General features: G+C 41.3%; 1 protein-coding gene and 1 pseudogene across 1 annotated transcript; both read left to right on the top strand.

Annotated features, from left to right (window-relative positions):
* Positions 1–2095: 2095 nt before the first annotated feature.
* On the top strand, positions 2096–11477 carry LOC100613717 (ATP-dependent RNA helicase DDX39A-like; annotated as a pseudogene).
* LOC452477 (ferritin heavy chain-like) lies at positions 11369–12097 on the top strand. Its single transcript, XM_063791934.1, has one exon. The coding sequence runs from the start codon at positions 11486–11488 to the stop codon at positions 12017–12019; it is 534 nt and encodes a 177-aa protein (XP_063648004.1). The 5' UTR covers positions 11369–11485; the 3' UTR covers positions 12020–12097.
* Positions 12098–12730: the final 633 nt, after the last annotated feature.

The raw sequence follows: 12730 nt of genomic DNA, 5'->3' as shown, positions 1-12730 counted from the left end.
GAGAAGCAGGGAATTGACAAAGAAAATGAATTATCATGCATCTTCTTATAAATTCAATAAGGAGATACAAGATGCAAGAAATAAATCACCTGAATGGAACAAGGGCCAGATGGTGAATATGCATGTGCACGCGCATGTGTATATGTCATCCTCTGACATGGAGACTTAGCATAAGGCAGGGCTGAGGTGCAGTGGGCCAGGAAATAAGCTTGCAGTTCTTCTCAGTGTCCTTGAGCTTGAGGTAGTACTGCTGCAGGTGCGTGCAGCGTGCGCTTGGTCTCGTCATCCACAAACACCTCCATGGGATCCTGCATAGACTTCCTGCACACAGGCCAGATCTCCTTGCTGGAAGTGGAGAGGCTAAGGTGGTGGCTACAGTGATGTTTTGTGAATAAAGAATGACCCAAAATGTGAAATGTTGTAATTAGTAGTCTTCATCTTTAGAGGATTTACTTCTAGCTACAGCTCTCCAAAACTGGAAGGAGGGAAGAGAGAGAGATACTAAGATTTTTTCTTCCCTTGGCATACTTGGGTAAAATGACACATTCCAGATACACCAAGGGCCACCTGTGTTGATAGAATAGCATCTACTCAAAGCCCATCGATTGTAGGATTGAAGCTGCTAGTAATGCAAGTTACTTGTGAAATGGGATAATACTTTAGGCTATCTGTATAGGCTTTGGGGTCTAAATTTTCTTCCTTTATTCCATACATGGTGGTTTTACAGTCTACCATTTGCCTGAGTCAATTTCAAGATGTAGCAAGACACAGTCCCTTCCTTTACAGAATGAATGTACTATCCAGTGTAAAATATTGGTGATGTAACTTGATAAATGCTATGGTGGACAAGCACAGACTTCTGTAGAATCACAATCTAACTCAGAATTTGGGAAATGATGAGGTAAGGAAAACCACTCAGAGAAGATCATGTCTGACTCAGTCCCCATGTGGGATTCCTACTCTTCTTCCTGACTTTGAAATGTCAGAGCACTGTGGCACCCAATCTTGGGTTCTCTTCCCTTTTCTATCCTTATAACCTAAGGCTGAATGAAGACCTGTCATTTTAAATTGCATTCATGCACCACACTCACATCTCAGCTCTGCCATCGCCCTTGGTGTGGAGCCTCAGTTTCACCTGCCCGCATCCTCTGTAGGTGTCTGCAGGTAACCCAAATTAAGCCTGTGCCAAGCTGACCTTTGGTTTTGTTTGTTTTTTACTCACATTCTTTTTCCTCTTCTTGTATTCCCAAGTTCACACCATTTACAATGCTGCTCAGGCCAAAATGCCTAGAACACACTCCTAACTCTTTGCCCTGCTTATGTTTTAAACAGATTACTTCTCACTGTGTCCGTCAGCACCACCCCAATTCAGACACCCAGTCTCCAGAGTGAAGTACCTTAATAGTCTTTTAAAGGTCTGCCTGTGTGATGTTGTTGCCACAGGGTTCTATCTTTGTCCTCTAACCCCTGCAGAGCTAGTAGCCAGATTCCATCTGCACCCTCTACTCATTGGTATGGCAATGACCTTGGGAATTGCATCCCCTCAATTCACAGCCAAAGTAGGAGGCTTGCAGGATGGTTTCTGTTGACAGGGGCTGCTTTATGAGAAGTCTCGCCAGCTCCATCCCTGCCTAACTTCTCAGTCTGGTTTTTTTTTTTTTAATTAGCTGGTAATTCTTTTTTTTTTTTTTTTTTTTTTTTTTTGAGGCAGAGTCTTGCTCTGTAGCCCAGGCTGGAGTGCAGTGGTGTGATCCTGGCTCACTGCAAGCTCTGCCTCCTGGGTTCACGCCATTCTCCTGCCTCAGCCTCCTGAGTAGCTGGGACTACGGGCACCTGCCACCAGGCCTGGCTAATTTTTTGTATTTTTAGTAGAGACAGGGTTTCACCGCGTTAGCCAGGAGGGTCTCCATCTCCTGACCTCGTGATCCACCCGCCTTAGCCTCCCAAAGTGCTGGGATTACAGGCGTGAGTCACAGTGCCTGGCCATTAGCTGCTAATTCTTATAATAGATATAAACAATTAGCAACTGCATCCCCTCGTGGCATGTGGAGGAGAATGAGGAACCAGGGCCCTACCTCTCTCTGCTCTCAGCAACATGGCAGAACAGGATGTGGAAAATGAGCTTTTGGATTATGAAGAAGAGCCCCAGGCGTCTCCAGGGAGCACTCTGGTTCCCCGTAAGAAAGATGTCAAGGGATCCTACGTTTCCGTCCACAGCTCTGGTTTCTGGGACTTTCTGCTGAAACTGGAGCTCCTGAGGTCCAGCATGAGTGCATTCTTCAGGCCACCCTGGGTATGGACATCCAGTGCCAAGCCAAATCTGGGAAGGGCAAGATAGCGGTCTTTGTGCCAGCCACTGTGCAGCAGATCCGGCCTGTCAACTGACAGGTGACAGTCCTGATCTGTGCCACACAGGGGAGCTGGCCTTCCAGATCAGCAAGGAGTGTGAATGAGCACTTCTCCAAGTAGATGCCCAGTGTCAAGGTGTCTGTGTTTTTCGGAGGCCTCTTTATCAAAAAGAATGAAGAATTGTTGACGAACTGTCCTCGTGTCATGGTGGGGACCCCTGGTCGGATTGTGGCACTTGTGCAGAACAGGAGCCTCAACCTGAATAATGTGAAGCACTTTGTGCTGGATGAGATGCTGCGGTGGCTGGACATGTGGCGGGACATGTGGGAGGCCTCCCACCTGATGTTCCAGCAGAAGCAGTGAATCATGTTCAGTGCCACCCTGAGCAAGGAGATCTGGCCTGTGTGCAGGGAGTCCATGCAGGGTCCCATGGAGGTGTTTGTGGATGACGAGACCAAGCGCACGCTGCACACACCGCAGCAGTACTACCTCAAGCTCAAGGACACTGAGAAGAACTGCAAGCTTTTCGATCTCCTGGACATGCTGGAATTTAAACAGGTGGCAATCTTCATCAAGCCGGTGCAGCCCTGCATGTCCCCGGCCCAGCTCCTCATGGAGCAGGACTTCCTGGCCATGGCCCAGGAAGAATGCCTGTCACGCTATTAGCAGTCCAAGGATTTCCAGCAGTGGATCCTGGTGGACATCAATCTGTTTGCAGTCAGTTGCAACATCCACAGGGATATGGAGGCTTGGGAAGATATTTGGCATAAACCACTGGCTGCAGACATTTTTCTTTATTTATAAAATCTTCGACGACCTCTGTGCAAATCTGTTGATAACTTCTCTTCTACTCTTTTGTCATCATCCACACCATAATCCCATCCACTTCACTGGAGGAATTTACTGAGGCAGCCCCAAGCCTGTATCTCAGCAGGTTTGCTCAGAGTCCCCGTGTTCACTTTCAATCATTTCCTAACCATTGTAGGAATTGAGTGATTCAACATCGTCTTAACTATGGCATGCCTGAAGACTCGGACACCTACCTCCACCCAGTGGCCTGTGCAGGTTGCTTTGGCACTAAAGACCTTGCCATCACTTTTGTGTCTGAGGAGAATGATGCCAAAGTCCTCAATGACATCCAAGACCGGTTTGAAGTTAATGTGACAGAGCTTCTGGAGGAAAGCAACATCTCCACATATGGTGAGCAGAGTCCCGACCATGGGCCTCGACGGCCTGGAGTGGTCCTGCTGTCCGTGTGGCTTCCTGTGTGCCAGGTGGGTCTCTCTTTTGACTGTCCAAAAGCTGCAGATTTGTGTAAGAATATTATTATGGAAAAAAAAACCCCAGATAGTTTATAGATATCGCCCCCTTCCCTTTAGGATGTGAGGTTATAAGGGAGGTGAGGAAAGTTTGTTTTGATTGTGCTAAGAAAGAAGCCAATCTTTTGGTTTACTCAAATTTACAAGAATATTATATCATTTTTCCTTTTGAAATGGGTCTTTTTAATACAATGCAGGCACTTAATCCATGTCTACAAAAATGCCAAACATCTGGATGAGAATAAAAATTTAGTCAAAAATAGATATTTCCAAATAACTGGATGTTTGATCTAAAATAAATCAAATAGCCTCATTTTTTTGCTGTATTTTTCACACTGAAATTGGATGCTTTCTACTTACTTGTTGGATCTGACTGTCAAAGCCTTTTTAAAAAAATGAGTAACCGAAAATTAGGACGAAGCTCTCAGAAATGCAACGGGAATGGCTCTAGGTGACACGAGGAAAGCTTCAAGAAACATCTTTCCAGTTTTGGGAAGCTCTCTGCCAGTCCTCCAGGCTGAGAAAACTGAGTCAGCCATGGAGGTTTGAGAGGTTTACTCACCAGTTTCCTAAGCCTCCAACAGGTGCAGGATTACTCTCCCAGTTCTTAGTGGAACACACAAAATATCTCCTTTAATCAGCGAGGAGAAAGCACCTACAAAGGGGCCTCAGTGGACGCCTGGAGGCTTCAGGGAACAAAAGGGTTTTGTTGTCCTAGGGATAGCGTTATCCTTTGTTATGTGTATTAATTAATATGGAGGGAAAGGCAGGACTACATTTGTTAAAACGGTTTGTGGTAAATAAGTCAGCCGTTGTGCTGAGTGATTTACAGTGGGCAGAAAGCACAGTGGCCTATGACTAACATCCAGAGCACGGTGTGATTAGATCATAAAATTTTATTGTGTGGTTATTTATTTATATTTCTATAAATTAAACAGGCATTTGACCTGAGTGGTATACAGATTTGTAAAAGAAAAAAGAAAAAGTACTTATTTTGCAGTGTTTGATCAAGGGCACAAATTTGATGACCATCTCCATGAAATTTGAAGCAGCACAAATTGATTTCTTGCTTGCTCAACTGCCTATCTTATTTTTTGTTTGATTTTAGGAAATGGATCAAAGCACACACAATAGCTAATTGCTAATACACTTCTTAAATAAATATGCTAAATGTTCTTGTTTGTTTAATGCACTGGTGGGGCAGCAAAGATGATAAAACTTTTTCTAATCTTGCTTCTTTATTGTTTGACATCTACCAGTACATTGTGAGAAACATCGTAGTGGTAGGTAAAATGGTTTTGTACAAAAGTAAGTTTTTTTCCTTATTGTAGATAAGCATCTCTAAGAAGTATGATTATTTATACATACTATATACCAGAATTAACTGCCTGAATATCTTATCTTTGGGATTTTGTTGGTATCCTGGGAGCCCTAGCCCTTATTTTCTCTGGGTGAGTTAGCTCCAGGAGGCCAGGAGATGCTATTCCCAGCACCAGGGCTTGGTGTGGAGGGATGGCTGTCTGGGAGTTCAGTATAGGGCCCCAAATCATTCCTGTCAGTCACTTGACAGCAAGAGGGAGACAACTTCACTCCTGGTTGCCTTGAAGGTATCCTAGTCTGCCCTAAAGGCAAAACCTATTCTGACACCAGCCAGGTTGACCTAGGGCAGCCATCCTTACCTCTGAAGTGCTGCCAAAAACCAAGGTGCACTCAGGAGAGCTTCACACTGCACCTCCACCTCTTCTTAATAAACATCATCATTTCATAGTTACGAGGTGCCATCTATTTACCCAGAAAGATGAATCTGATGACCATTCAGACCTTGCAACTCTGGCTGCTTTGAGGAAGAGTGCCCTCAGTTTCCCTGAGCTCAAGGTGTTCTATTGTGACTGAAAAGTTAGCACTGAAGGAGAAGGATGCCAGTGTAAATGTTCCCTCATGCCCCTCCACTGCCTCCCTTCTGAGTCTGCAGTCTGCAATGTCCATTATACCACTCTGTATGTATTATACCACTCTGTATGTATTATACCACTCTGTTTGCCTTTGCCTACCCATAGCTTAGCTCTCACTTATGAGAACATATTTGGTTTTTCTCTTACTCAGTTACTTCACTTAGAATAATGGCCTACAGCTCCATCTAAGTTGCTGCAAAATACATTATTTTATTCTTTTTTATGGCTGTGTAGTATTCCATAGTGTATATATATTATATTTTCTTTATTCAAAAATCAATTGATGTACACTTATGTTGGTTCCATGGCTTTGCAATTGTGTACTGTGCTATAATGAACATACGCATGCAGGTGTTCTTTTGATATAATGATGTCTTTTTCTTTGGGTAGATACTCACTAGTAAGATTGCTAGATTGAATAGTAGATCTACTTTTAGTTCTTGGAGAAGAAAAACAATTTAGCTATAATGATTCAAAATAATAGCCAAAGGAAAATCATGGTCCAGGAAAACGGAATGACCCTCAGTTTCCTTTTGTCCTCTGGCCTCCCAAAGGTGTTGCTTCTTGGAGAATAAAAACAATTTAGCTATAATGATTCAAAATAATAGCCAAAGGAAAATCATGGTCCAGGAAAATGGAATGACCCTCAGTTTCCTTTTGTCCTCTGGCCTCCCAAAGGTGTTGCTTCTTGGGAAAATACAATCGCCCCAGAGAATCAAACGTCTAAACTTCCAGGAAGTCAAATAGTAATTTGTTAAATAAAGGACTTTCCTGCTGTAAGTAAATATGGTACGAAAAAGCTAACCACCTTTCTTTGGAAGGGACTTTTGGAATTGACTCTGCTTTTATTAATTTGGGCTTGGGCTTGGGTTGAGGCAGCTAAAAGTAGTTGTTATTCTCAATGCTGTTTCTACATGAAGCTCTAGTGGAAAAAAATTATGCATGAATTAATTAAAACAACTGCAAAGGCATTTAAGGCAGGTGGTTTAAAACACAGACCAAGTGGCTTTGCAGCAAACAGATTATTCCTGTATGCACGTGCAAAATGTTTGGTCACTCCATTGCTAGAAGTACAACAGCGTAGATGAAAAACATCAGTGTATGTGGGGAATCTGAAGACCACCTTCTTTGTTGGCTGTGGCTGAAGGCAGAAATAACTATAATCACTTTTTACTGCCTAAAGATTTTATGTAAGCAAACTCAAGCCATAAGCTTGAAAGTGGGGTTGTTTTCTCAGCCTTTTCTCCAACTGCCCTGGACCACTTCTTATTATGCTTTTTTGCCAAGTTTTCATAGGTTTGGGTAGTTTGGTCTTTGCAGTTCACCAGTTGGCATTAGGGAAATACCCTTTACTTTTTAGTGTGGTCTCTGTTGATTACGATTTTGGTGGCAAGGTAGAGAATGAGCATGTATTAACAAATAATAAAAGCACATCTCTCAAGTTCATTTGCACTCTGAAGATGAGATTGTGAAAGGTTAAGCTGTCAAGTGAATGGGAATGCACTGAGATGGCTGGACCTTGTCCAACGGTACCTGTAGCAGCTGTCAACCTAATTAAGCCAGATGTGTGTTCAATGTAAACGGACCTCCCAAGAGGAATAATAACAGATTTCAGGCTCTGGAAAGAGACAAAAGATGGGGGAGGGGATGCATATAAGAAGGTAAGGCTAAGATCTATAGAATGTTTCTGATGTCAATGTCACTGCTACCTGGAAGACTGTTAGCTCATTAGTGTCACCTTGATTGAACTTGATTGAAACAGTTCTATGGGTGGGTGAGAAAAGTGGTTTAAGTGAAGTCTGGGTACATTTTCATAGTCAATAAACTGATATTTGCTAAACTCTTTCATCTTCAACACATACACACATGCACGCACACACACACACACACACACACACACACACACACACACACAAAACCTTAGCCTGACTTTAAATCCTTAGTAATTTAAAAAATGACATTTAAGCCATGCCAACTTTGACAGCCCTTCAAGGGAGTATGTGAGCCATGAGCCAAGAAAAGGACACCAACAGGCTTTCAGATGCTCTCAGATTACACGCGATTCACAAATCAGGATGCACGTTAGTTATACTTTCCGCAACCCTACTGACTACTTAAAACAAACATTCTGTAAACCGTAAAATGTGAGGTACAATAGTGAGTGTTATGTTAAAAAAACACTATAACTTCCAGACAATTTTTTCCATTCATGCTATAAAATGTCATATCTCCAAAACAGAAGTGTTTGAGAGGCAGACCTTTAAGCTTAGCCAGGAAAATGCTTCTCAGAAAATTTTCCTTCATGTCGCTGAATTTAGTAACTACCTTGATGAAACCAGTTCTAAGTTGCTATGTCTCTATGAAAATTATAAGAAACAGGCAACCCCTTTTGAGAACTTGGTAGCTGCTTAATACTTTGTTTACAGAGAAACTTCATTGATTTTGATTGATTGACATTAAATACTATTTATTAAACAAACATGGATTTACTCTGTGCCAGACACAGTTTTGAGTACTTTATGAAATTAACTTATTTCATGCTTATAGCAACCCTACAAAGTAGGTAACATTAATAATCCCATTTTACAAAACAACAGAGCCAAAAAAGATTAAGTGGCTTACTGAGGTCACACAGCCACATTCCTAATATACAGAAATGTTGATGAACTAGTAGGATCCTCTCTTGCAGGTGGGACCAGAGTAAAGAATGTGATACAGATCTTTCCAGAATAGCATAGATTCAACTGCAAATGGCAAACTTCTATCTCAGTAGATGGAGGGGACGTTTTTCTCAAGCAAGCTTATTTGGGAACAATCAGACAAGTGAGATTAGACCCCAGTGTGACATGCAATGCTTATGTGGCCCACAAGAGGATTGAAAGTCAAGGCTGACTCTTAAATCTTGCCCAAATAAAGTGAGCATTATTTAATGTATCCACCTCAACTTTGACACTTAACTGTTCTTATTTGACAGAGTTAGTGATGGAGGAAATTCACTAAATCGTTCATTCATTCTAGGTGCCAGGCACTGTGTTGACTTCTAGAACCACACATGGTACAGACCTTAAGGAACACAGAACCTATATGGTGGATTGAACAGTGTCCTTCCCAAATTCACATCTACCTGGAACCTCAGAATGTGACCTTATTTGGAAATAAGGTCTTGGCAGATATAATTAATTCAGATGAGGTCGTACTGGATTAGATGGGCCTCAAATTCAATGATTTGTGTTCTTTTAAGAGGAGACATTCACAGAGACAAAGACACACAGGGAAGAAGGCCGTGAAGGCAGAAATTGGAGCGATAGATTTGCAAACCAAGGAACGCCTTGGAACAGAAGCATTATAACCCAAAAGGCATGGAACAGATTCTCTGTCAGAGTCTCCAGATGGAAAATGACCCTGCCAACACCCTGGCTTCAGACTTTTGGCCTCCAGAACTGTGAAAGAGTAAGTTCCTGTTGCTTTAAGCCACCCTGTTTGTGGTACTTAGCTATGGCAGCCCCAAGAAACGACAGGTTTGGGTACCAGGAAATGAGGTGCTGCTGTAACAAATGCTTAAAAATATGGAAGTGGTTTTGAGACTGATTAATGGGCAGAGGCTGGAAGAATTTTGGGGACCATGATAGAGAAAACCCAGATTGCCTCAAAGAAATGATTTGTGGCAATGTGGAGTGAAAAGCAATTCTGGTGAGAATTCAGATGGCTGTGAGGAACACGGTAGAGAAAGCTTACAGCATCTGAGATAAAACATGACAGCTTGGCAGAAATATGAATGTTAAACATGCCCCTGGTGAGGTCTCAGAAGGAAATGATGAACATATTATTAGGCACAGAAGGAAAAGCCAGCCTTGTGACAGGAAATTTAGCTTGATTTAAGATCTTGAACCATGGGTCCTATCTCCTTTATTATTGCTAGTTATAGAAATGATTGTACAGCAGAAATTTTTTGAGGTAAATACTATGATATAATAAAATTATACGTATTATCACTTTCAAATTTCAATCCTTCCCCCAAATCATAAGAGACAAATCAGTTCAACGATTGATGTTCCACATAAATGAATTTTAAGATACTAAATGAGAAAGAAAAGCAGAGACCTGACTTTATACAACGTTGTTTAATCTCAGTTTTAGAATTGGAAGAAATCTTAGAAATCACCTAGATTATTCCTGGTAGGATGTTTTTATCCCCTTGATACCATCTCTATGAAATCATCAAATATTTTTAATTGTTTATACATTTTTTACTTCCTATATTAATTTATCTGTGACAGTACAGTTCCAGTTATTAAAATGTTTTTCACTCATATGTTGACAAGTTGGGATTCTTTCCCCTATAATGACCCAGGATGTCTCTTAAGCCTGTGTGTTATAGACTTCTAAATATTAGAAAATGTGTTACTTGACAAATCTTGTCTTCATTTCAGTCCTGTGAATTATTCTTCGCAAACAGTGTTTAAGAGCCTTTCACTATCTAGTGACACTGTGTGCAATGTTATAATTGATGTTTCCTTTAATGTATGATGTTTAAAGCAGAGTACCAAAATTGAAGTAAGTCCTGATCACAACAGAACATAGCAGGATCTGCACATGTCTTGTTCTGGCACTCTACTTCTATTAATTCATATTAAAACTACATTTTAGTAAAGCAGCCACTTCACATAGTTGCATCACATTATAGTTTAAAGCAATTGATTTCACTCAGTGATATTTACACACATTCTCAAGATGACAAAAAATTTGTCACAATGAAAAGTTTTGGATATTATATAAATACACATGCCAGGTAAAATATAATATGGAAAAGATTTTTCTGTAATATATTGTATATGTTAATCACTGATGAAATAGAACTATTTTTATACCCAAAAGTATTTTGGCACATGGACTAAAGGGCAAAAAGTTTTCTCTATAAATCTGTGAAAAAATAAAGTTTTAAATATAGATTAATTGAGGAATATGAGATTTGTATTTTTAATTAAAAAGTATATATTTCATATTGATAAATACAGCATAAAATGTTTTGGGGATGTGCAAAGATTACACATCTGACTTTTATAGATGGCCAAATATTAGCTACATTAAAAAAAGCTGAATTTTTTAGATTTTATAGCAATACTGGTGACTGGTGATGAGGTATTCACAGGAAGCTATTGCATTTGAGATATGCTGCATGCCCTACTAAAAGCTAATGCCTACCTCAAATACCTGAACACCTGTAACAAGGGTTTTCAACTTTTGGTTGTCAATTGCCACTTACTCTTGCCTAGTGAAAACAGTGTAGAAGCTTTGGTTCTATGGAATTAAAAAAATAATAATGCATCAACAACAGTAATAATTGCAACAATTATACAACATTTTTATTTATCAGCTATTCTTTGAAACTTCTGCTTCCATTCATTATGGAGTAGCTTACAGAAGACCAATAAGCCAACTTGAAAACAAAGAGAACAATTTGACTAAACCATTTATTTGAATACAGCGGAGAGCTGCCAAAGCAACTAGAAATTGAAAGATGAGGGGTTTGCAGAAAAAAAAAAACCTCAGAAACTTACAAGGTCATTCTAAGAGTCACCCTCCTTTGGGCATTTTTTAATTGGTCCACAAATTAGAAGCCAAGTTTTTAAGTAGAGAAATACAAATAAGAAGCAGAGAGAGACGTTCTTCGCGGAGAGTCGTCGGGGTTTCCTGCTTCAACAGTGCTTGGACGGAACCCGGCGCTCGTCCCGCACCCGGGCCGGCCGTCCATAGCCAGCCCTCCGTCACCTCTTCACCGCACCCTCGGACTGCCCCAAGGCCCCCGCCGCCGCTCCAGCGCCGCGCAGCCACCGCCGCCGCCGCCGCCTCTGCTTAGTCGCCGCCATGACGACCGCGTCCACCTCGCAGGTGCGCCAGAACTACCACCAGGACTCAGAGGCCGCCATAAACCGCCAGATCAACCTGGAGCTCTACGCCTCCTACGTTTACCTGTACCGCGATGATGTGGCTTTGAAGAACTTTGCCAAATACTTTCTTCACCAATCTCATGAGGAGAGGGAACATGCTGAGAAACTGATGAAGCTGCAGAACCAACTAGGTGGCCGAATCTTCCTTCAGGATATCAAGAAACCAGACTGTGATGACTGGGAGAGCAGGCTGAATGCGATGGAGTGTGCATTACATTTGGAAAAAAATGTGAATCAGTCACTACTGGAACTGCACAAACTGGCCACTGACAAAAATGACCCCCATTTGTGTGACTTCATTGAGACACATTACCTGAATGAGCAGGTGAAAGCCATCAAAGAATTGGGTGATCAAGTGACCAACTTGCGCAAGATGGGAGCACCCGAATCTGGCTTGGCAGAATATCTTTTTGACAAGCACACCCTGGGAGACAGTGATAATGAAAGCTAAGCCTCAGGCTAATTTCCCCATAGCCGTGGGGTGACTTCCCTGGTCACCAAGGCAGTGCATGCATGTTGGGGTTTCCTTTACCTTTTCTATAAGTTTTCTATAAGTTTCTATAAGTTCAAAACATCCACTTAAATTCTTTGATTTGTACCATTCCTTCAAATAAAGAAATTTGGTACCCCCACCCAAAAAAAAGCAGAGAAATCAGCACACTATTTGTTAATCTCACAGGACTAAAGAGGAATAAGCTAACGTTTGTGACTTCAAAACAGCTGAGATGTGAAATCAAGTTATTGTTGAGAAAAGAGAGATAAAGAATTAGGACATTTTTTTTCTCCCTTAGAGGCATTTGCTGAATTCTAAAGAAGGATAAGAAGCTCATCAGAAAGCCACTGAAAAACATAATGGAATTTTCCAGAAATATTTAGAGACAGTAATCATACTCAAGAACGGTGACGGAAGAAACCTCAGGATTTCAGGTCGACCAACTGGAGGGCAGTGTCCTAGGAATGAGTGTAAGCTACAAGGAGACAGAGCCTTAAACACATTCTAACCTAGCTTAAGTTAGCCTTGTCCTAAATTAGATTAAGATGATATGCCTTGACTGAATCTCACCATCAGAGGACATGTTGCAACCTTTCTGGAGGAGGAGAACAATCCAGAGTCTCCCTGATTTTTCATATATAATATTTAATACTCAAGAAAAAATTAGCA

Source organism: Pan troglodytes, chromosome 14, assembly GCF_028858775.2.
Source record: "Pan troglodytes isolate AG18354 chromosome 14, NHGRI_mPanTro3-v2.0_pri, whole genome shotgun sequence".
NCBI lineage: Eukaryota > Metazoa > Chordata > Mammalia > Primates > Hominidae > Pan > Pan troglodytes.
This window is presented reverse-complemented; position numbering and strand designations above follow the sequence as displayed.